This window comes from Argopecten irradians, chromosome 5 (assembly GCF_041381155.1).
Source record: "Argopecten irradians isolate NY chromosome 5, Ai_NY, whole genome shotgun sequence".
Taxonomy (NCBI): domain Eukaryota; kingdom Metazoa; phylum Mollusca; class Bivalvia; order Pectinida; family Pectinidae; genus Argopecten; species Argopecten irradians.
This window is the reverse complement of record NC_091138.1, coordinates 22189236-22216199: the sequence shown is the minus strand read 5'-3', so window position 1 is coordinate 22216199 and position 26964 is coordinate 22189236. Positions and strand designations below refer to the sequence as shown.

At 38.0% G+C, this 26964-nt stretch overlaps 1 protein-coding gene across 2 annotated transcripts; it reads right to left on the bottom strand.

Annotated features, from left to right (window-relative positions):
• Positions 1–23231, bottom strand: LOC138323230 (dorsal-ventral patterning tolloid-like protein 1). 2 transcript variants are annotated; one of them, XM_069267660.1, is made up of 16 exons: positions 23124–23231; positions 20671–20863; positions 19766–19953; positions 13243–13368; positions 11572–11852; positions 11308–11410; positions 11050–11178; positions 8029–8403; positions 7575–7756; positions 7226–7442; positions 6129–6239; positions 4235–4430; positions 3674–3933; positions 1199–1344; positions 626–710; positions 1–133 (listed from the first exon to the last, which is right to left on the bottom strand). In XM_069267660.1, the coding sequence occupies exons 1-16, from the start codon at positions 23179–23181 to the stop codon at positions 54–56; spliced, it is 2730 nt and encodes a 909-aa protein (XP_069123761.1). In that variant the 5' UTR covers positions 23182–23231; the 3' UTR covers positions 1–53. The 2 variants fall into 2 exon arrangements, with proteins under 2 accessions (XP_069123761.1, XP_069123762.1); XM_069267661.1 differs by lacking the exons at positions 1–133; positions 626–710; positions 1199–1344 and adding an exon at positions 1998–2104.
• Between the last annotated feature and the right edge of the window lie 3733 nt (positions 23232–26964).

Genomic DNA, 26964 nt, shown 5'->3' with positions numbered 1-26964 from the left:
CATGTTATAATATTATTTATTGAGTAATTTGTTAGTCTATAATTGCACAGTGACTAAGAATTAGCTGATATGTGTTCCTGGATCCACCTCACATACTTAAATAACCTTGTGTAGACACCGGGCTGGTTCGGGTCTGAAAAATACAACTCATTGTCTTACGTATCTTTACCTCGTCATTTTACTTCGTACTCTGAGTGTAGGAAAATAAATGACGCCAAAATTGCATTCCTTCACAAATATATCTTGAAGTAGGTCTAATACTTTAGTAAGTGAATAATAATTGTTTACTTTCGTTTTACTTCTATGTCACACCAGCGTATGGTAGCCTACCATACGCTGGTGTGACATAGAAGTATAAAAAACACATAATTCACTGGTTTACATTTAACTATTGAACTTCGAACTAGAATCCAGGTTAAACCAGAGGTATTGTTCGTTTATTTGATGCGTTGGCAAACGCAGCATAAATAGTCAAGGTGTATTAGTTGAACTGACCAACGAAATTAAATTTCTGCTAATGCAGTATCTAAAATGCATTTTGCGGTATACGCAAAAAGCACTTTGATTTTTCAAACGAATCAATCTTTATCTGAAGACGAATAGTGTTTGACGCGACGTGACTAACCTCCACAGCCGATTCCCCAAGAAACGATTCCCTCCAGCTGCCATCTGCCGCCATTATTACATACCAATGGACCACCACTGTCACCCTGGCAACGACGTAAACAAAGCATTTCATCAGGCAAAATCAAAATAAAAAATAATATTTGCTCAAACAATGTCAATGCGAACTATGAGTATACTAAAATATCACAGACATATGTATGGAAGATCTACTGCAAAATGAATAAAAGTTGATATCTAAATGTTGACACAGCGCGTGCAAAAGCAATGTTAAATATATTCTTCTATTGCCCTTTTTACTCATTAGTCTAACATGGCCATCCAATGTTATAAAGTTGTTTTCTTGACCAGCAGGCCCAGTTACCCAAAAAATATTTCAGTTTATTTAAAAATCTTATTCCACAAAATCGTTTTAATCTTTTTTTAATCCCTAATGACTGTTCGAAAAAATATTAAAATATGATTACCTGCTAGCAAAGAATCTACATAAGTCTTTGCGAATTACATGAACGGCTTCTCTAGCAATGATTTTTTAAAAAGGAAACAGTTAAAAAAACATTCGAGTCGTTCCTACCTGACACGAGTCATGTCCGCCTTTGGAATAGCCTGCACAGATCATAGTGTCTAACACCTGTCCATCCAGGTAGGCAGAACTATTACATGTGTTTATATTGATGATAGGTAGGGCAGCTTGTTTTAGGACATCAGCACAACATGTTCCTGAAAATATAACAACATGACATCAGCACAACATGTCCATGAAAATATAACAATACGACATCAGCACAACATGTTCCTGAAAATATAACAATATGACATCTACACAACATGTCCATGAAAATATAACAATACGACATCAGCACAACATGTTCCTGAAAATATAACAATATGACATCTACACAACATGTCCATGAAAATATAACAATACGACATCAGCACAACATGTTCCTGAAAATATAACAATATGACATCTACACAACATGTCCATGAAAATATAACAATACGACATCAGCACAACATGTTCCTGAAAATATAACAATATGACATCTACACAACATGTCCATGAAAATATAACAATACGACATCAGCACAACATGTTCCTGAAAATATAACAATATGACATCTACACAACATGTCCATGAAAATATAACAATACGACATCAGCACAACATGTTCCTGAAAATATAACAATATGACATCTACACAACATGTCCATGAAAATATAACAATACGACATCAGCACAACATGTTCCTGAAAATATAACAATATGACATCTACACAACATGTCCATGAAAATTTAACAATACGACATCAGCACAACATGTTCCTGAAAATATAACAATATGACATCTACACAACATGTCCATGAAAATATAACAATACGACATCAGCACAACATGTTCCTGGAAATATAACAATATGACATCAGCACAACATGTCCATGAATATTTAACAATACGACATCAGCACAACATGTTCCTGAAAATATAACAATATGACATCTACACAACATGTCCATGAAAATATAACAATTTGACCTCAGCACAGCTTGTTCCAGAAAATATAGAAATATGACATCAGTGCAACATGTAATTGGGAATAAAAACAGTACAGTATGTCCACTGAAACATAGTCAACACATCACTGGAACATATAAACCAGCATTAGAAAAAGTCCCTGTCTGAAAAAAATATTATTATATGGCTATGTGTTTTGCTCGCTCCTGATTGGCTGAAACTACACTTTCCCGCCACGATACAACACGATATCAACCAGAAAATTCCGAACTATGCATTGTGACGTCATCCCAGGTTGATATAAGATTCCAGAACCCCCAGGTCGTACCCAAATATAGAAATCTTGAATTGTGACGTTCTGTAAAATGACGTCACAATCACTTCACAGGTTGATATAAGATTCCAATAGCTCCAGGTCGTACCCAAATATAGCGCAAAGGGAATTTCCGTGACGTCAAAAATCTATTGTGACGTCATCATTCAGCGAGATGTAACGGAGAGCAGCAGGTTTACTGGAATCGATGTGACTCTGCAAATATTTGTGTGTGCATTTTTGTCAGAGTTTTCAAATTATAATTAAAATGGTGTTTTCTCTATTTTATTGATATTATCAGCCTTTATTTTCCTCCTCGAAATTATTCAACCGGATTATTGAGTATCGGGGAGAGGGGCTACTCAATATCATGAAGAGGAAATACATGTACATATACATGTAGTCAAATGGTTTACATTATGTAAATGCCATATAATAAAACAGATATCGACCTGTTTTCAGGTGGATACGGTGATTTATCAACCCTCGAAAGTGATATAACCCTCGGCCTACGGCCTCGGGTAATATCACTTCCTCGAGTTGATAAATCACCGTATCCACCTGAAAACAGGTCGATATTTGTATAATAATACATCTAGGCAACACATAAATATTGAATAAATAAAAACCAGTAAATGCTACACAAAGATAAAATCAAAACGATAGAAAATACTAACTTTACCATCAGGTTGATTGGCGGTTAGCTAGAGCGTTGTCGAATCTATCAAATAATAAATAGAATGTCACTGACTCCTTCAGTGATACATAGAACGTCACGGAAACCTCTTGGGATCATTAGTACCTGAAGTGTGTGTAGATTCCTTGTGATATCTAACCCAGAACGTCACTACTCCTGTATCAGTGTGATGTGTGTCTAATCTAGAATGTTATAAACACATGTTGCTTAAAATGCTTCCTTGAACGTCCTCAAATGATGCCATGTAGCGTCTTGCATGTACCTAAAACGTCATCGAAGGTTGGGGTGTAACATCTTACCTAGAACGTCATCGAAGGTTGGGGTGTAACATCTTACCTAGAACGTCATCGAAGGTTGGGGTGTAACATCTTACCTAAAACGTCATCGAAAATTGAGGTGAAACATCTTATCAAAAACGTCATCAAAGGTTGTGGTGTAACATCTTACCTAAAACGTCATAAAAGGTTGTGGTGTAACATCTTACCTAGAACGTCATCAAAGGTTGTGGTGTAACATCTTACCTAGAACGTCACCGAATCCTGTGGTGTAACATTCCTGGTTATCCCTGACCGGCTGTGATGGCAGACAAGCTACATTGACGTAATTGTTGAGACTAACAGGTGTAGCCAGTTTTAAAAGAGTGATGTCATTGCTAGTGGCGTCTGGGTCGTAATGTTCGTGGACCATGATCTTTTCTATGTCGACCTTAACTTCATGGGCGTCGTGCTGCTTCAAATGATGTTTACCAAGTACCAGCTGCCAGTGGCTTGGTCTGCGGTCACTAACACAAGGAAACAGATACTGATAGGGTTATAAAACACTTAGTAAACACAAGTATCCGTAAGCTTTATTAATGGTATGTAGCACTACAACTATGATAATTTATATTTCTATTAACCGTTTCCTTACCTAGATTATCTAAATTATTTATTTTTTTCATTTTCATTTGTTTTGAGGAGAAAATGAAAACATTAAAAATCAAAGAATTACAAATATGACATGTATGCAATAATTCTTTCATTCGCTGTGTAAATTTCATCATTATGAAAGTTTTGCTCTTATTAATGCCTTACAAAACTTACTCCTCAAAGCAATGTGCTGCTGTAATGGCGAATCTAGGACTGATTAAGGTCGCTCCACAAAGATGTTCATGGAATGATCCGAACGTCAATGATCCTTGCCAAGGCCAGCTGTTCGGAACAGCCTCTTTTCCGCCGACAATTTTGGTGTTGCCAAGTGATGGTGTTATTGCAGGTCTTCCACATGATTGACTGTATGCTTAAACATAAACAACAAATTCTAATAAGAATGCATAAATGTAAAATATCGTCTAATTTCTAAATTATTAATAATTTTTAAGTCATATGACGTCAGATGTAGATTAAATATTGTCGTATGAAGGACGAATATGAATCAAAAGTTGGTGGATTTTTTTCGAAAAAATATGATGCAACTCTCGCATACATATATTGCTTAACAATCAATACATAATCGGTAGCGCAATAACAGAATGATATATGGAAATACAAGACATGCCTAAATAAAAGGCACAACGTGTCATCAATTAAAACAGAATGTGTCACTTACCAAAAAGTTTTATCTTCCAGTCCCATATAACAGACTATTTCATCTACCTGTCACTTACCACAAACTATTTCGTATCCCTGTCACTTACCACAGACTATTTCACCCCCTGTCACTTACCAGAGGCTATTTCCTCTTTCAGCCACTTGCTACAGACTATTTCGTCTACCTGTCATTTACCACAGACTATTTCATCTACCTGTCACTAACCACAAACTATTTCATCACCCTGTCACTTACCACAGACTATTTTATCTCCTTGTCAGTTACAACAGACTGTTTCTTCTTCCTGTCACTTACCACAGACTATTTCATCTCCCTGTTACCTACAACAGACTATTTCATCTCCCTGTTACTTACCACAAACTATTTCGTATCCCTGTCACTTACCACAGACTATTTCATCTCTCTGTCACTTACCGCAGACTATTTCATCTCCCTGTCAGTTACAACAGACTATTTCATCTCCTTATTACTTACCACAGACTATTTCATCTTTCTGTCAATAACCACAGACTATTACTTCTTCCTGTCACTTACCACAGACTATTTCATCTCCCTGTTACTAACCACAGACTATTTCTTCTAATTATCTCTTACAACCGACTATTTCATCACCCTGTCACTTACCACAGACTATTTCACCTGCCTGTCACTTTGTCACTTACCACAGACTATTCATACTGTCACTTACCACACACTATTTCATCTCCCTGTAACTTACCACAGACTATTTCATCTCCTTGTCAGTTACAGCAGACTATTTCTTCTTCCTGTCATTTACCACAGACATTTCATCTCCCTGTTAGTTACAACAGGCTATTTCTTCTTCCTGTCACTTACCACAGACTATTTCATCTCCCTGTTACTAACCACAGACTATTTCTTCTAATTGTCACTTACAACCGACTATTTCATCACCCTGTCACTTTCCACAGACTATTTCACCTTCCTGTCACTTTGTCACTTACCACAGACTATATCATGCTGTCACTTACCACACACTATTTCATCTCCCTGTAACTTACCACAGACTATTTCATCTCCTTGTCAGTTACAGCAGACTATTTCTTCTAATTGTCACTTACAACCGACTATTTCATCACCCTGTCACTTACCACAGACTATTTCACCTTCCTGTCACTTTGTCACTTACCACAGACTATATCATGCTGTCACTTACCACACACTATTTCATCTCCCTGTCACTTACCACAGACTATTCATCTACCTGTCACTTACCATAGACTATTTCACCTCCCTGTCACTTACCACAGACTATTGCATCTACCTGTCACTTACCATAGACTATTTCACCTCCCTGTCACTTACCACAGACTATTAAATTTCCCTGTAACTCATTACAGACTTTTTCATCTCCCTGTTACTTACCACAGACTATTTCGTCTCCACCATCACTACAGTCTCTATGCTGGTCACAGACAGCGCTGTTGCTGATACATTTACCATCAGAGCATGTGAACTGGGTCGGAGAACAAGTAGCTGCAAAAGTAAATAGGATATATATACTGTGCAGTTGAAACATGTACCTAAAACATTATGTGTGATGCAGTTTAAAATGAGCTTTACATATGAGCAATAAATGTTAGAGTTCTATTAGTTATAAGATCTTTATCTATCTTCCTTGAGGACATATGATTCTTAGAATGAAATTCTAAATATAGATAATTTATATACTTTATGTAATTAATTTTAATTTATTGTCATACTAAAATCCAACTCTCTGATTGGCAGATTCTTTTTCTTCATATACTATGATGAAAAAATCCGAGAATGGCGCGAAAATCCTATGTAATTATGACGTCACAATAGAGACGTCGACGTTGCGTATTCATTTAGAAAAATAATCCATTGGAAAATCAAAAGAATCGTAGAATTTTATGTTATCAATTAGACTGAAAAACTAATTATAAGCATTGATGTAACTTTTTTTTTACTTCATAGGGTTATGAAATAAATTTTGTTTGCAACTTTTGTGAGAATCTGCTACGCGGATATACCTAGTTTGCAAACAAAATTTCTTTCATATCCCTATGAAGTTTAAAAAATAGTAGCATCAATGCTTAATTAAAGCAGTGTGCTTGCCTAAAAGAACAAGACAAAGGAATCATTAAAACGGATGAAATATATTTTGTTATGGCGGTAGGTCAACATTAATACGAGAAGCTACAGCAAAGCTACACTCCCCTTCGCCAGGATTTACATGTGCACATTTACTGATTAATTTTGTGTGTAAATGTCACATCTTTAAATATATCGCAAGTGGTCTGTAGTTTAAGTATTCAATACTTAGATAGTATCTCTATGAAAAACAAAAGACTAGATTTCTGATCAACCAACGTAAACGGGGTTGATTTTTCTTCACGACATATCTCCTTTGAATGAAAAGGATTGTCATGTTACTTTAAAGCATTTAACTTAGATGAATATATTTGATACTTTGTCAATATTCCATAGAAAATACTCACGGATGGGAACATGTTCTGTATATGTGATGTTAAAACCGGCGCCACCTTCGCTGTCGTCTGTGTGGAACCGGATGTACATATTGTTTCCGGTAGATGTAAGTTGACTTGGATACGTGATGCCGCAATAAGTTCCAATGAGATGTGCGTGTGATGATGAACCATCGTATACTTTTAGGTAATCATAATCACAATTACTGTCCTTCTCCACGTCGAAGTCCTGAATAAAGAACAATTTCATCTCATTTATTCTGTCACCTCAACAAATATCGATATATTTTAAAATGTCGACTTGACAGTTTTGATATAAAAAATGAAAAGAAAAAAGAAGAAAATATGATCAATGACATACATTGAAAGTGAGCGTAATGACTTTGCCAGGTGGGGCGTTGATTGCCCATCGGCAGTTAAGGTTGTCAGGGTAACGATGGCCGTCTGCGCGTCCCTCTGACAGAATAACACCGGAAGTGCTGTTGAGAGTCGGTGCAGTTGACGCATGACATGCAGCATCAGTCAACTGTGACACAGGAGAAACTGGAATGAAAAGTTTAAAAAAACCAAGCATAATAGAAAAACGAATTGTTACCTTATCAAGATTAACCGTTTGTGTAGCAATTAAATTTGGTAAATAAAAATGAAATTTTTGAAAAGACCAATATTTTCGGTGCCAAATGTACATGAAACTTTGGTTTGCATGAAGCAAAAGAAACGTATTTTTTCAAAATGGACTTTCAATTGGCAAAACATATTTCAGCAAGGTAGAGCCTTTATGTAACAGAAACTAATAGAGTAATAACAGCATATACCTTGCACTTTTTCAATTGTGTACGTAGCGTTAAAGCCAATATCCTGAGTATCTCCGTCTGAATTGAAGCTAACGAACATAGTGTTTGATTTTGACAAGGCATCAGCTGGGATGTGATTCCCACAGACATTGGCCAGCTCGGTCCCAGCAGATGAAGATCCCTCAAAAATATGGACGGCATCGAACGGACAGGAACGCCCTCCTTCAACACCAAAACTGGTAAAATGGAGGCGGATTATGTTTCCGGCCGGAGCGAAAAGTCTCCAGATACAGTGGCTGTCGGCTGGGTAATTACTATGGAGACCGAATCCAGGGCTAGTTATAACTCCCCGAGAGGTAAAATGAATATCCTTCGTGCATGTGGCAGAAGAACCGGCTGGAAATACGGAGTGGAGGGTCAGGTAAACAATATGATACATACATACCGTATAGCCGGTCAAAATGTTTGTGTTTTGGTCTTAGAATGAGAATTGGCGATATGGCTATAAGAGTTTATATGGTTCAGCCATTTCTTAGTATTTTCGTGATCACAACAATAGTCCGCGAAATCGCGAAAATATCATCCCCACGAAAATATCACCCCAAAGAAAATATCATCCCCGTGAAAATATCAACCCTAGAAAATATTATCCCCAGGAAAATATCATCTCCGCGAAAATACCGCCCCCCCCCCTCCCCCGTAAAAATGCCAACCCCACGAAAATACCACCCCCGCAAAAATGCCATCCCCACGAAAATGACCGACTATACGGTATTAACTGACACGATAACGAACCATGTACGCCCTTGACAGTTTGAGGTGTAGCTAAATAGAGGTCAATAGAATTAGAATTTTATATATATATAGACACGCAAAACATCTAGAAATATACCTTATCAACCGGAAGAATTCATTGATTTTCACTGTTCTTCTTTGAACTGAACATGAACTTTTCACTCAGAATAACATTTCGAGTAACTGTTTTGGAAGCCTGTTAGGGTCACATAGAAAAAAATATTATGTTGTTATAATCGACTAAGTATGTCGTAATAACGACTTAGTTATGTCGTAATAACGACATAGTATCTCGTAATAACGACATTAGTTATGTCGTAATAACGACATAGAATCTCGTTATATCGACTTAGCTATGTCGTATTATTATATGACTGCTGCTTTTGCTGTCTTTTGATTGGCCGATACGCTTCTCAAAAGTATTCATCAACTGCGATATCAACGACTTACCTATGTCATTATAACGTAATTAGGACATAGTATCTCGTAATAACTACAAAGCTAAGTCGTAACCACGACATACAAATGTACTAAGTTGTTATTACGAAATACTAATAGCTAAGTCGTTATTACGACATAGGTAAGTAGTTTAAACGACATAGCTAAGTCGTTATAACAAAACACTAAGTCGTTATTACGAGATACTATGTCGTCATTACGACATAACTAAGTCGTTATTACGATATAACTTAGTCGTTATTACGACATAAATTTTTCTCAATGTGACCCTAACAGGCTTCCGTATGTTTTCATATATAATATATATAATAAAATGTAATTTGAATCTTGTGTGTGACCAGCTACTCTGTGCCCCCAATGACATTTGACCCTGGTGTTAATAATATGTAGTACTATCATTATTTGGTTGGTTTTTTTAAAAATAGATTTAGATATTTCAGTAAATCGTAACAAGCGATCTACTTTTGTTAAAACCATTTTCTTTGCGTTTATAGCCGTCTAGATCTCATTGCCCTAGTTACTAAGTTGCAAACACAGTGAATGCAACGCTTGTGTTTAATTTTATCTCATAATCCATCTGAAATCCAATAAATTCGCCGATGGTTTCTTTACTGGAGCGCATTTCATTGGCTGAAAATGCATTGTGACGTCATGACTTAACATCAGTTAGCAATACATTTAGGATTCAAAGATGTCGGCACAAAAAAAACGGCCTCTGCTAGATTTTTGCAAGATATTTTGACGTTGGGATTCTTCGAAATGTAGTCTTTTCTAGTTATATGATACAAAATATATTAAATTTGTATGAAATTATTTTATGTGAACCACATCCTCGATACTCCAGGGGTTCCGATCATTTATGATCCCTACATCCCTGACTATCTCATAGCAAAACTGAAGGCAGCTCAGCGGAAGATATCTGAACAAATCACAAACCTGCAAAAATTTCCTTTGAAGACTACATATAGAGCGACGCCCTACTTCAAAGCCACACAGTCAACCACAATCTACCTTTATACGGCGTTTTTAATGTACATCAAACTGTAACGTACCGGGCGGGGTTGTTACAAAGATATACTTGGGTCCATGTTATGAATCACTAACTACACTACAGCAGCCAATATTTATCTATTATGGCCTGGTTGAGAGGGCACTATTGCCTCGTAGTATTGTCGAGGATTGGAAAAGTGCCCGAGCCGAAGGTGTAGAGATCATAAGTAACCCCTGGAGTATCGAGGATGTGTAAGTCTCACAAAAATAAAAACTTCTGAATACTTATTTAAGATTCTATCTAGATCTACATTGCCCTATCCTAAGGATCACGTAGTTATTGCTTGCTGATGAAAGAAAGGAATTACACGTAACTTATTGCATTTAAAGCATAAACTGGGTACATTCTTCATAACATTGTTCCATGTAGATTAATCTCTCTATTAGATAGGATTAGATAACGTTGTCAAAAAGTAGAGTAACGCAAATTATCAAAATCCACCAATCTTAAATTTGAGTTATTCACCTCAAAATATTCAAATCTGGCAATCTATTCGATTTTTTTTATCTTAGTCCATGTAATCTGATTATACAAAGAGTAACTTGACAAAGTTTCAGTTCAGTTAGATGTGATTAAATGTGTCAGAAGTAAATTTAATGCAAATGTCACCGCCGCCAAAAACATTACCTTAGTCTCGCCTGCCTCGACTATCGTCGAAGGCATGATGAAAATGTTAGGCATATCTTATGGTTCATTGACATTAAAAAAAGATGAAAATTCCATAGGTGAACACTTACCACCATCAATGGCGGACCAGTTGATTTGGAATCCTGTGTATTGATCACTGCTGTCTGTGGTGAACACAACTACAGCATGGTCGCTATTGACAACGACAGGTGGAGGAGCGGAACTGCCACAATATCGTCCTTCCAAATTAAAAAATATCCTCAATAGAAATGTCTTCATAAACTTTGACAATCATATTAGTTAGAAGATTTACACCGATTTAGGGTTAAAAAAACACACACAGAGGTCTCGAAGGAGTGAATACTCACCGACAACTTGGAGTGATCCTCCATCGTAGACAGTCACTTTATCATAATCACAATTCCTTGACGACTCCACATTGAAATTGGAGTTAAATGTCAATCTGATATTCTGTAAGGGTCAAAGGAATAATTAGTACAGTATTTTGGTCCTGTTAGCCAGTATACTCACCAACCGTATACATTATTTTGATTATAGTTCTCATTCTTTCTTGATTTCTATATATCGACAAACCATCTGAACAGAATCAAGTAAATTTATCGCTGATATACCTTTCCGGTAGGGACGTTGATTACCCAACGACAAGACAAACTGGGCGAGTAATTGTTAGGGTAGTTCTTGCTGCTGAAACTCCCGGATGTGCCATTGTTGTCGGCCTTGCTTCCACATCCGGAGTCACCGACATGCGTGAATGTACCAGAGGAGGATGTGGAAGAAACTCCACAATTACGTTCATCGGAATTATCGCCACAGTCATTGTCGCCATCACACCGCCAGGAGGATGGTATACAGGAGTGGTCCGGACAGGCGAACTCGTTTGATGCGCAGTTAGCTACAAGTTGGACATCGACATGTTGATATTTACAAACAAAAACATATCTAAACTTAATTGCTTGCCAATAACTACAAGGAGTCAATATATCCAATTCATTCAAGTCGTTTTATGGGATCAATAACACTTCTAAGAAAAACAAGCAAATTCGTGGAATTTCCATCCCCCGCTTTCAGAACATATTGTAGGTAAGCATTATTAAGGTTAGGTTTAACCTTGGTTGAAACATGCCGTGGCAATAGAATATGACCAAGCCATGACCTTGTTACTAAGTTTTAAGAAAATATGTTAATATTTATTGTCATTGCAGGGAAATGGCAGAAAATGACTATTTTTTTTACTAAATCCAAGGGCCATAACTCTGCTAAATAAGGTCCGTCGCAAGTGGCGATCGAACTTGGCCGAGTTCTTAAGACATTTAACTTTGTTACCAAGTTTGAAGAAAATCGGTTTATATTCATTACAGTTATTGTACGAAAGAGGCAGAAAATGACTTTTTTATTAAATTAAAGTGCCACAACTATGTAAATAACCTCCGCTGAAAGAGTTGATCGAACATGGCCAGGCACTTTAGGCATTCAACCGTGTTACCAAGTTTGAAGAAAATCGGTTAATATTTATTACAGTTATTGTACGGAAGTGGCAGAAACTAACTTTTTTATTTAAGCAATGGGCTATAATTCCGCTAAATAAGGTTCGTTGAAAGTCATGATCGAACTTCGCCGAGTCCTTATGGCATTTAACCTTGTTACTAAGTTTGAAGAAAATCGGTTTACATTTGTTACGCTTATTGCATGAAAATGGCAGAAAATGACGTTTTTAGTAATTCAAAGGGCCATAACTAAGCTAAATAAGGTCCATCGATAGTCGCGATCGAACTTGGCTGAGCCCTTAAGGCATTTAACCTTGTCACCAAAGTTGAAGAAAATCGGTTTACATTTGTTACAGTTATTGCAAGGAAACGAAGTGTTACAGACAGACGGACAGACGGACAAACCCAAATTAATGTCCCCCGTTTCGAAGAAAGCGGGGGTTAAAAAGTAGCCGGTATATAAAAGGTGTCCGCCAAGCATGATGAACTACATATCTGGTCACCGATCATCGAATCAGTCTAATTCCGCCACATTCCTCCTTACTTTGAAGTCGTCGTACTCGAAGACCCTACTAGCCAGTATTTTAACAATAGATGAGAAAAGGTAGCGACCAGACCGGTATTTGAAAAAAAATCTGGGTAGAGGATCTGTTTTGTTCAAATAATTCCCGATTGACCACTTAAAGTAGATTACAGGAGTCCACTAATCTTATTAACCCTTAAACGTCGATAAAAGATCGTACAACTAACTCACTTTATATAGCAGACACTTCGTATCAATTAAAACAATGAGCATACCGGAACCGGAACTGGAACATGAAGCCTCGTCGCTGCCATCTCCGCAGTCGTCGTCCCCGTCACACAGAAAGCTATGAGCAATACATTTGTGGTTGGGACACATGTGATCAGTTCCGCCGCAGGCACCTTTGATAAGACACAAAGTCATGGTTACCATCTAAGAAAGCTTTCAGTGTAAAAGATGGTGAGTGTTGTAAATCACTCAACGCTATGGTGTGCGGTCAACATGTGTTTTATTCAGAACAAGGCTCAGACACATAGATTCATGACGTAATACACAGATAAGAGTAGTTGAGAGTATGCGTAGTACACACACAAGTATTTCAGGTACCGTAGTTATGATAGTAAGGTAAATTATTATTACATCTCTTTTTATCAAGATTAAAGATAAACTTTAGTAAATTAACCTGTTTGTTATTATTTCACTGATAATAATAATATCATTTAAATCTGACTAGAATTGACTAGAAAGCTGCAACTGAATATTTGAATATTGACCATATCACTTGCTAAAAGTCAATAATTCTACAAATGATTTTTTTAACAGTCTTAAAACAAAACAAACTCAGACCAAACACCATGGTATGGCATGGTAAGGGTTCCTGGTAGCATACACGAGCATGACTGCGACAGTTTTAAGTCTTACGATAGTCTTTAAACCTTACTGGTTCTTTGATTTCGCGTCCTCTCGATGTTTGCATTACTGGTGACGCTACAGTTGGGTTCCGCGTTGGAATCTGACTCTGTTCATTCGCGCAAGGTATTGGTGGATTCATTGGAATATGATCGTTTCCACCTTTACCAGTGTCACTGTTCATGGAATCCATATAGTCAAAATCCAATTGCTCTACTGGATGTGACAAGTCATTATCGGTGAATATTTCGCACTACTCCAGTAAATGTTTCCGATTCCTTCGGTATGTTCTCCCGTTCGCATGAACCATCACAGATCTATGATTTGTGTCGAATCCTACAACGCGACCTGGCTGCCAGTTACTTCCTTGACGAATCCTGACGTTATCTCCAATCCCCCGCTTTCAGGATATATTGTATCTCCAACAACCGCGGTCATGATAGAGCTTTTGTTCTTGACGTTTCATTTTAAGGTTCTCCTTCACTTTTGTTTCCTTTTTCGGTTGTAACAGACTTGTAGATGTTGGAAGTAAGGTTCGCGTTCTCCTTCCGTATAACCCTTGGGCGGGAGATCCTGTTAACGATGACCTTGGTGTATTTCTCAGATCTAAAAGTGAGAGATAGGGATCTTGCCCACTTTGTACTGTTTTTTTTCAGCAGACGTTTCACTGTCTGTACGGACTTCTCGGCCATTCCATTTGACTGTGGAAACGTTGGGCTCGAGGTTTGGTGTTCAAACCCATACATTTTTGCAAACTGACGAAACTCCGCACACGCATACTACGGTCCATTATCCGATATTAATATGTCCGGTATGCCATGTCTAGCAAACTGAGATTTGCAGTGAGTGATTACTGTTTCACTCCGCGTATCCGACAACTTTGCGACTTCGATGAATTCTGAATAATAGTCAACTAGGAGTAAGTACGACTCCCCATGTACGTGAAATAGATCAGTTTCAACTTTCGACTATGGGCGCTCGGGTACTTCATGTGACATTAACGGCTCTATGGCGTTTGACATACGATTTTCTTGACAAGCCTCACACTTTGACAACGTTCTCTATATCTGATGACATGCCTGGCCAAAATATGACATTTCTGGCTCTCTGACGGCACTTCTCTATACCTAGGTGCGACTCGTGGATTTTATTCAACATTTCACCTCTCATTGACGCGGGAATCAAAGGTCGCTCACCCTTGAAGATAACACCATTTTTGATGGTGAATTCATCCCGTACGTTTCATAATTCTGACGGTATTTCACTTGACACTTCGGAACGATTGTTCGGCCATCCTTTTAGGATTGTCGATTTTACAAACCTAAATACATTGTCATTTTCTGTTTTGCGACTGATTTCCTGCATTTTACTGTCCGATACTGCTAGGACGAGATGTACTTCAAATTCCTCCTCCAAATCCGAGGCTTCCTCTTTGAGATGAGCACGACTTAGTGCGTCGGCCACATGCAATAACTTTCCTGGTACGTACTTCACATCAAGATCATACTGCTGAAGTTTCAATAATATGCGTTGCAGCCTCGTAGATGCAAGATGCTGTGGTTTCTTCACAATTATTTCCAGAGGCTTATGATCTGATTGTACTGTAAACGGTCTTGCCGAAAATATAATGGTGATATTTCTTGGCACCGAAGACAATAGCGAGGGTCTCTTTTTCTATTTGTGCGTAACGCTGTTGGGCTGGAGTGAGAGATTTTGACGCATAAGCTACGGGTTGATTGTCTTGCAGCAACCCTGCTCCGATTCCTGTCGACGACGCATCGACTGAAAGTGTGACTGGCTTATTGACGTCATAATACTTAATGACTGGTGCTGACGACACCATCTCTTTTAACCGCTGATAACAGTTCCTATGCTGTTCAGACCAATGCCAGACGACATTTTTTTTCGAATAGTTTTCTTGGAAAAGATTTGGCAGAAACTTTGCCACGTACTGCACCATTCCCATGAATCGTTGTAGACCTTGCTTGTCGGTCGGTTCCGGCATTTCGGATATTGCTTTGACCTTATCGGGGTCAGGTTTCAGACCTTCGACACTAAATGTGTTTCCAATATATTGTATGTCTCTGACGGCAATTTTACACTTGTGCTTATTAAGACGCAGATTGTGCTTTCGAGCTTGCTCAAGGACTTGGCGTAGTCTCGCGTCGTGCTGTTCACGCGTTTCGCCCCAAATTAGGATATCGTCAACTATAGTCTCTACGCCTTTTGACGTTATGCAACGAACCCATCAACATGGTGGCAGCGACGTGGAAAGCGTGAAGTACACGACTGAGGTAAGGAGCGTGAAATTAGCAAGTAAACACGCCTGTGGTTCAAGTTATTTTGAATTCAAATAATGGCTCAGCCGCCGGATCAAGCTCCACAACAGGAACTTTCCCCTGCCCCTGCTCAAAGCATGTATAGTGCCTCGTTACGACTACCCTCACAACTTGATATAACATCGGGCAATATATCAGAAAACTTCGAAAGATGAAGGAGAGAAGTTCAGATTTATCTCGCCGCATCAGGCGCAGGTGAACATAATAAAAACACACAGAACGCAAAAACACTTAATTGCGCGGGCTCTCACGTGTTAGAAATTTATGATCAATTTACATGGGAGAATGAAGGGGATAAGGACGATCCCGAAAAAGTACTCGATGAACTTGAAAAATATTGTAACCCCAGGGACAATGAAGTGTTAGAATCCCATAGGTTTTGGAACATACTCTACCAAGAGCCGTTCGATAAATTTTTAATGGAAATGAAGACAAAGGCGTCTATTGTAACTTTCAAGAAAAAGATAGGATGATGCGAGATAAAATTGTGTTTAGCGTGACAGGCAAATTACAGGAACTATTATTGAGAGAGGACAAGCTCACTCTAGATAAGGCTGTCAAGGTTTGTAGAGCGTTTGAGCAGACCAACAAACAGGTAAAGGAAATAAGGGACACAAACCCTCCAGCGAGGGTGAACAAAGTCGCAAGCTCACTGAAATCTAACCGGAAAGTTAGAAAACTAGCAGTCACAAAGTCTTACACTCAACAGAAGCCCCAGAAGCCCTCTCACAACTCTCAAGAGGGACATGAGTGTCATTACTGTGGTTATCATCATCATGCTATGAAAAAGGAGAAGTGTCCAGCATGGGGAAAGACTTGCAATTTCTGTAAAGGGCTTCAAGGCAAAATGTAAAAAAGTTCATGCAGTGTCTGTAGGAAATGACATTAGTGGAAATGATGAGGAGGCGTGGCTCATGGCAGTTGACACAGGCAAACGGTGCATACATGCATCATTATGTGTTAATGACAATTTGGTGAAATTCCAACTTGAAAGTGCTGTTGACGTGAACACAATTTGCCAAAATCATGTGAGGAAGTCACAAGTCACACCCTGTAACCTGAAATTAAATATGTGGAATAAGACTAATTTAAAGCCTCTTGGTGAGTGCACCCTCAGGGTCACTAATCCTCGTACAGGTACTGACTCTGAAGTTACTTTTATTGTTGTGCCTAACGGACTCACTAACTTATTAGGTTTTACAACTATTCAGGAACTGAAATTTGTAACTATTAATGAAGATCGTTTCATATCACAAAACGCCTAAACTTCTACGATACTTAGTGACCTAGGGAGGCTACCCTCCATACGGACGATAGTGTACAACCAAAGGTCTTACCCTGTAGGAAGGTACCGCTAGCCATTCAGTCAGCTGATAAGCAGGAATTAAACCGTCTGGAGGAAATGGGAGTACTTGACCCTGTGACAGAGCCAACACAGTGGGTCAGCCAAATGGCTGCTGTTCATAAAGCCAATGGGAAGCTACGGTTATGTATTGACCCCAACCCCTAAACACTGCGCTGATGCGAGAGCATTACCGATTGCCTGTACTGGATGACACCTTACCAAAACTAAAAGACGCGAAGGTATTCAGCAAGCTTGACATTAAGAAGGCCTACTGGCATGTGCGATTAGACGAACAATCAAGCTTACTAAAAACTATGATCACTCCATTCGGGAGGTACAGATGGACTAGACTTCCTTTGGCCTGAAAGTGTCCAGCGAAATATTTCAGAGGAAATTGGACGAGGCTCTGGACAACCTTGATGATTTTTTCAGTGTTGTAGACGATATCATCATAGCAGGGTGTGGTCCAAACGACGCATCTGCCCAACGCGACAATGAACGTAAGCTCGCGAACGTCCTGAGACGTTATGAAGATAGACACATTACATTAAATGAGGACAAGCAGGTAACTGGCCTTGACGAGGTAAATTTCCATGGTTACCGAATCACAAGGAATGGTGTCAAAGTCGATGACGGGAAGATAAAAGCCATTCGTGAAATGCCGTCACCCACTGATGTCTCGGGTGTAAAGCGTGTATGTGGCATGGCCCAGTACATGTCTAGATTTGTGCCAGACCTTGCTGAGACATTGGATCCGATCAGAACACTTACACGCAAGGGTACACCATGTGATTGGTCCACTGAGTGCAAAGAGGCGTTCAAAATACTCGAACAGAAACTTACGATAACGCCATGTCTAGCCTATTTCGCCCAAAACAAAGAAGTTGTTTTACAAGTAGACAGTAGCAAGAGTTGAATTGGAGTTGTTCTACAGCAGGAAGGGCGGCCTGTGGAATATGCTTCACGAGCATTAACTACCTCTGAGAGAAAAAAACCTCTCTGTTCTCTTTCGTCTTGAGCGATTTGACCAGTACACCTACAGATATATGTAGCAATATGAAAGTCCAGAACGACCACAAGCCGTTAGCAGCCATACTTAAAAAACTCTCAGCATGGCACCCAAACGACTTCAAGACATCATAAAGAGATTCTGTAGATATGATGTGGATTTTGAGTTCGTGAAGGATGTAAACCTTGTTATAACCGACACTAAGTATGACGTACGCAGATACCACAGATGGAAACCACGACGAACGTGTCCGCATCCTAACTGTCAATGCTTTTGGTGACATCCCGGATTGTGTTAAGTGTTTACACAGTGCACATCTTGGTTACCAAAGTATGCTTAGACGAGCGTGTGCAACCGTTTTCTGGCCTGGAATGTCAGCCGACATTAAACAACTCGCGGACACATGTGAAGTTTGCCAGGAGAACAAACCGCGCATTCAGCCCGAGCCGCTTACACAACATTGTGAAGGAAATAGACCTTGGGAAAAGATTGGACTTGACTTGTGTCAGCTACATGGAAAGGACTATCTCGTGTCTGTTGACTATGTGTCGCATTTTATTGAGTGTTGTATCATCCCCGATGCACCAACAAGCTAACGGGAAAGCTGAGTCTGCCGTCAAAATCATCAAGACGCTATTGCATAAAACAGGTACTGAGGATCCATATGAAGCCCTGTTGGAACAACGAAATACTCCTGGACAGGACACTGGTATTAGTCCTGCTCAAGCAATGTGTGGCAGAACAACGGGTACATTCATTCTGAGTCTACATTCATCGGCACCCAAATCGATGATATCAAAGAAACGCGAGACAGGTCGACAGTCGGTGAAAAGGACTTTTGATAGACATTCGCGTCCGCTATCAGAACTTAGTGCGAGGCATTAAATCCAATTAAAATTAGACTTATAATTCGCGTATCTCAGAGCATCGTAGTGGAGCGGAATTACAAACTTAAGGCTAATTTTAGTTAGAACACATTCTTCATAATTATGTTATGCCTAACAATAGGTGAAACATTCATTTCTCATTTACTAACTATCAGTAATTATAAGTATTTTTTCCAATCTTTTGAAGTCTATATTAATTAAATGAATATGATTTTTGATGATTTGTATATATATCAGCCTATTATCACCTCCAAACAATGAACTGTTACACAAATGTGAAAGATAATTGCGATTGAAATAAACACTTACTAGAAGACTGGATAAATCTGTAATTTAATTGGAACCCCGAGAAGTGAACACTGTCATCTGTGATAAATTCCAGGAAAAGATGAGTTCCGGATGACACAACGCTCACTGACTGGGTCCCACAAAATTTCCCTATGAGCTTTGCGCTGGACGTGGGGCCATCATATATAGCAAGGAAATCGTAACTACATCTGAAATATCAACATTACAGAAATATACAACGAGGACGTCAAAACTACATCTGAAAAAAACATGACAGAAATTTACCACTAGTAAGTCAAAACTACATTTGAAAAATCAACATTACAAAAGTTACCACGAGTAAGTCAAAACCACATCTGAAATATCAACATCAGAGCTATATGTAGCATTGAGGACCTACAGGTTACATCATGACTACAGGCAGTAGTCTAAGAGAAAAGTGCTTTTGTGACAGCTACACTTTAAGCATGTTCTTGATCTTTGTAATGTCTGATGACAATAAGAATGATGTGAATGACTTAAGCGATGTCAGCAACTGGCAAATATACTGTACAACGCAGCTGAACAAAGATTAAAAGACTGAATCTACGTTTTGAAACACATTAAAAACTTCCAAATATCTAGTTGCTTCGCTCTTGACATCATGTACAATCTGTGACCTAACAATCTAATGTCTGATAACAACTGATGTCCTGTTGACGTTTTATGGAAAATCATGGTGTCGTCGAATCATGCAGTGGAAACGATTACGATTTTTTAACATTGACTTTGTAAATAATGAAAGCACTGGTTACTGGAAATAGTTAACGGTCACTTGTTTCGCAATCTGCTCGATATACACTACACTATACGATAATGTTACATAGTGTGTAATAAATGTTTAACCACTTTGGTAACTGGTGTAAGCTCTGGAAATGTTTACTTACTGGTTATCGTTCTCCAGATGAAAATTAGAAGAGGTCACCCGTATGACCTTGCCAGTAGGGGCATTTATCCTCCACGAGCAGTCTTTATTATTGCCGTATTTCGAATTTTGTGATCCATATCCACTCTGGGAGACAATGCGTCCGTAGTTACTGGTCAGATAGGATGGACTGTTACAACCGGAGTGACCATAGTCTGGAACACATTACTTTACATCAGGTAAGGTTGTAGAATTGCCAAAGATTCCAACATTAACTTATTCATTCATGTTTCGGAACACAGACATTGTGAATAGAAATACTTTGTGTTTTAATTTTAGATCAACTCGCTTAGTTTAATTTCCGTCCATACCACCTATTAACAGTCAAAATTCGGTTTGATATGTAACCTAAATACTTTGAGTTGGTTAGTGTAGTATCAAACCACTCTAATTTAAAAACAACAATTCCATACTTCGCTAACAGTAAATATTGGGTTTCACCAGGTAAGCAGAATCGCATATTAATGTCATTAAAGGTTCATGTTGGAGAAACAATATTGATATACTGTATAATACAAAATATTAGTGTGTACTTTCTTTCGTGGTTGAAGTTTTCTGGTAATGTTGTGTATATCAATATGTCTATGGATAATACAAAACACCGCTGTTTCATATTCGCGGTGTCATAGCAACCACAGTTGTTTTATATTCGTGGTGTCATAGCAACCACCGTTGTTTTATATTCGTGGTGTCATAGCAACCACCGATGTTTTATATTCGTGGTTTCATAGCAACCATCGTTGTTTTATATTCGTGGTGTCATAGCAACCACCGTTGTTTTATATTCGAGGTGTCATAGCAACCACCGATGTTTTATATTCGTGGTGTCATAGCAACCACCGATGTTTCCACACAACATACATTCCATGCTATAAAGTATAATGTTTTATTTGAATAGATAATAAACGAATTATAAAGTGTGTGACACTTTCATGTGTGCAGCTCATGAAACAATAGTCTACATTACAATACATAGATAAGATACAGAATTACGTAATAATTTCTTACATGACCATACGACGATAGCAATGTCCTAGATACCGATAATATCGACACAGTTAAGTTACACTTGCTCTATATTGTTATATTTGGAATCTTTTTTTTTTCTTTTCGAAACTACTTTTTAAAGACGAGACCTCCTTAGATACATGTTGAATGATATGGTTTTTTTCTGCCTGTATTATTTTTACCGGGTAAGTGTGTAACTTTCGCCTGCACTCTTTTAGTGATGTGATACACTACCAAAACAACTAAAACTTTTGTCATTGCATACAAACAACACAAGAAACAGCATAATATCCCACCTGTTATCATCATACTAACAACATAAGACATATCATAATATCCCACCTGGTCACATCATACGAACAACATGAGAAATAGCATAATATCCCACCTGGTCACATCATACGAACAACATGAGAAATAGCATAATATTCCATCTGGTCACATCATAGTAACAACACAGGAAATAGCATAATATCCCACCTTGTCACATCATAGTTACAACACAAGAAACAGCATAATATCCCACCTGGTCACATCATAGTAACAACACAGGAAATAGCATAATATCCCATCTTGTCATATCATAGTTACAACACAAGAAACAACATAATATCCCACCTTGTCACGTCATACTGACAACACAAGAAACAGCATACTATCCCACCTGGTCACATCATAGTAACAACACAGGAAATAGCATACTATCCCACCTTGTCACATCATAGTTACAACAAAAGAAATAGCAATATATCCCACCTGGTCACATCATACTAACAACATAAGAAATAGCATAGTATCCCAAATGGCCATATTGAAATAACGGTCGAAACAGTTGACCACCTAGACTGAATTGTGTTGACAACATGAAATTCCACATTAAAATGACATCGGTACTGTTAAAATATACTTTCAAAAGGCAAACCAACAGTTCTGTTCAGCTTTGTATGACTTTGAACCTTCCACCCAATGGCAAGATACATGTACTAACAACGAGAGGAACAGTAAGGAACCCCATTTTCAGCGTACAGTTGACCTGCATAACACTCTAACTTATCTGACAACGTGGGAAATCGTCACACACTCCCAATATGGTCTGCCTGGCGTTCAGTTTTCTTGGTGATCATATGGAACAACTGTATCTCAACGTTTCCATTTTCACTCGCATTTCTTTCGAAATAGCCTTTTCAAAACTTTTTTTTCTTTTTTCGTTCAATGTTTATTTCCATGAAGAAGGTTTTTGAAGTTTAATAATTTCCGTTGGTGTTTATTCAGAGGTATTCACAAAGAGGACAATCAAATAGCAATTCCTAGCCTACGAGAAACACCTGTATTCAAAAATAATAAGTTTGATTGCTATTGATAGACATATATCGGTAAAATGTCTGTGCATTAAAACACTAAACATACCTGCGTTAACACTATATATGTAGAATAATGTTAAAATAGCACCAATTCTTGTCTTCATACTTCAAGGTTAGTGTCCGATGGACAAGGAGATGTGTCCTAGATGATAAGGACTCTTATCGACCTTCCTCACGTATTTATACGTACGTATGGCCACAGGTGTGTAGTTAATGATACCAAGAATACTCGCGGTTTCGTTATCGGTGACACTCCACAACTGATGTATGTCGAAACTGTTCCTGTAAAGCAAATTATTTCACAATATGCAAGTGGGGAATTTACTAACATCAATACAAACAATTTGTATGAATAGTAACTGAAACTCAACATCTGGCCAAATTTCCATTCTCTATGTTGCGACCGACATTGATGCTCCACCGCCGACAGAGCATACATGATATTCATCATTTGAACAATAATTGGTGTTTAATCGTGTATATATATATGTCTAAATAACGAAAAAAATAATATGAAATAATTTATTTTGCCATCGGTGCATGCGCAATCAGAACTTCATTCCATATAGGATATAGTGCCATGGAATTTTTTCGGGATGCAATTAATTATTTTTTATATCTTTAACTTCAAGTAAAATTAGAAGCTCAAACTTTTCAATGGTGACAATGGTAGAAAGTAAGTAACTTTTGTAACTGAATAAAAATACTAAATCGTCTGCTCTTGTTTTTGAAAGTGAAAAAAATACCGTTTGTCAGCGGTGGAGCATCTTTAAGCGAACACTCAAGGGAAATCGAATAGTGGTCTCTTAATTACGGTGGCTGATTTGTGCCATTTCGTCTTTTCGCCCCGATAAGACGAAATTCGACAAATTTAAATTTCGCCTTTTCGCGGCGAAAAGACGAAAAGTCAAACACGAAAAGACGAAAGTGATACACGCTAATTAGCGACTTTGATTCTCGTCTTTTTGCCTACAAACCCTAATTTTCGTCTTTTCGCCTCGAAAAGACGAAAATTAACAAACATAAAATTTCGTGTTTTCGTCTTTTCGCCCCGAAAAGACGAAAATTAACAAACCTTAATTTTCGTCTTTTTGCCCCGAAAAGACGAAAATTAACAAACCTTAAATTTCATGTTTTCGTCTTTTCGCCCTGAACAGACTAAAATTAACAAACCGTTTTCCGGTCCGGTGTGGAAGTCATTTTGAAATCTTTTTATCTTAATATTGATTTAATTGTTCAATATGGAAGCATCAAAGTAATTTATGATAACAATTGATTTATTAAATTGATAGTATTACAAGGTTCTTCATCAATTATTAATACTTTCGGTGTCAAGGGAAACGGACGTAATATTGTCTTACGCTCCCGCGATGTGCACAGTAAATTGATAATTTATTGATGTCTGAAGCAAAAGTTTCGGCAACCATTGTATGTAGATATCGGTAAGACACATTTGGACACAAAGAAAAAAGTTTTTTCAAACATTATCAACCGTTGGTATCAACGGCGAAGAAGATCAGGACATGGCCGGGAAAACAAAGATGGCGGCGGCGTCCTTGACGACTCGTCAAAGAAGCCGAGGAAATCGAGGTCAAAATCCCAACAGAAGAGCGTCTCGAAAACGGATTCCAGCTTCGTGTTAAATTTCGATATTACATTGAATGCAATGTCGTTTTCGCTGGCGATAACGATAAAGTCCTGGAGTGTGAACGATGTCAGTCACACTAAAATGCCTCGGGAAATCAGATAAGGAGTATAAATGGCTGCAAGAGTCGGACTCTATGTGGTTCTGCTCTAACTGCAGACTGATAGTGAAGAAGCACATCGTTACAGATCTGAAGATTGAAGAGAAATGCCGAGCGATAATGGAGAAGTGTGAACAACATTTGAAGGATCTTGAGGACACAATGAAAACTAAATGTGATGAGACCATGGTGCGAAGAATAATTGAAGAAGAACGGAACCAAACCTTAAGTGCCACGGTCACTGCGGGTGATTCCGGAGAAGAGGCTAAACAAACAAAAACTCCTCCATGTGTTACAGCAAACATTATGTCGGAAATTAACGACAGGAAGGCCAGGGAATGCAATATAGTGATATACGGGATCGGAGAATCCAACTCCGAAATAAGGGATGACAGAATAGCACATGATTGTTCAAAAGTCAGTGAGTTGTTACTATTATGCAAGGCAATTTCTGAAGCAGGTCAGGGTTTTACTAAACCTTTAAGGTTGGGTAAATTCCAGAAAACAGGCCACTTTTGGTACCACTGACGGATCTAGATGTAAAGAAAGCCTTATTTAGGAACATAAAGAATATGGGACAGAGTGAGGATTATCAAAAGATATCAATATGTAATGACCTAACAAAGGCCGAGAGAAACCAAGAAAAGCTTCTAAGGAAAGAAGCAGCTAAGAAAAAGCAGGAAAATTCATCGGGGAATACACCTACAAAGTCAGAGGACCGCCGTGGGCCAGAAAAGTTATGAAGATTCGGACAACGAAAGCAGGAAACTAATCAGCCAAAAATATAGTTCAATAACTGGGAATATAAAAAACAATTCAGCAAATTCAAACACACAAACGAGGAAAAATTATATTCATTGTATATATACTAATGCAGACAGTCTTCCGAATAAACATGATGAACTGAAGGCACGAATATTTCAATCCAGCACGGAAATCGACATCATCGGGGTAACTGAAGTATATCCAAAAAATAAACGATTTCTGTCGAACAAGGCAGAGCTTGGTATTGAAGGGTATGATATCTTTATTTATGAATATAATCATCACAGAGGAGTAGCAATTTATGTTAAAGACAATCTTAAAGCTGTGGAGGTGATTACTGGATCTTCATTTAAAGAGAGTATTTGGATCAAAATTAAACTCACAGAAAAGGATTCATTATTAATTGGTTGTATATATAAGAGTCCAAATACGGACACAAGAAATATGGAGGAACTATATGATTTACTAAATTCAGTCACAGCAACGAACGAATATTCTCACATACTTATAAAAGGAGACTTCAATTTCCCAAAGATTAATTGGGACCGTTCAACCTCCGTAAATGACCAAGATGGAGAGCAGTTCATAGAATGTTTGAGAGATAATTACCTAACTCAACACGTCAGGCAGTATACAAGAGGAAGAATTGGGAGCGAACCAAGTACACTGGATCTGGTGATGACCAACGAAAAAGAAATGATCAGGGAAATCATTCATGAAAGTCCCAATGGGCACAGCGACCACTTGGTACTAAAGTTCAAAGGACCTCTTTCACGAACAATGGAAATTTGCCCACGAACCAATTTTATTGAAATTAAATGTAATATGTAGCAATATAAATGCAAACCCTTGAAATACGTTAAAAAAATTCAAAAGGTCCCAGGGGCCTGTGCTATGGCCAAATTAATGTTGCCCAGTACAGGTGTATGACAGGGTTCCCTTTTTGATCCAAAATGGTATAAAAATAATGTTTTATGTCATAAAACTGTATTGTTTTCTGAAGAGTATAAATAATTACATATAATGATCACAAATATGTACGCAAAATGGGACAAATGAAATTTTGGCTACATTTTAAAAACAGAAAATATCGAAATTTTGGGTGTTATTTTCGGCCATGTCAATTATTAACAATGGTGATTCACCCACTTCCAGTTTGAGTGCACCAAAAATATTTTCTAAAAAGTTGGCTCATTACCTGAAGTAAATATTATGAAAATTTCAGAAAAATTGTGGACCGGTAAATTTGTCGTTTAAAGGTTATAATATAGTAGGGTCTATTTTTAGTAACGTTACATAATGTTAAGAATATGCTTATTTTGGATCATTTATCACGAATCTAACGGTGTCAACATTAATGTATAATCCAATACTCAT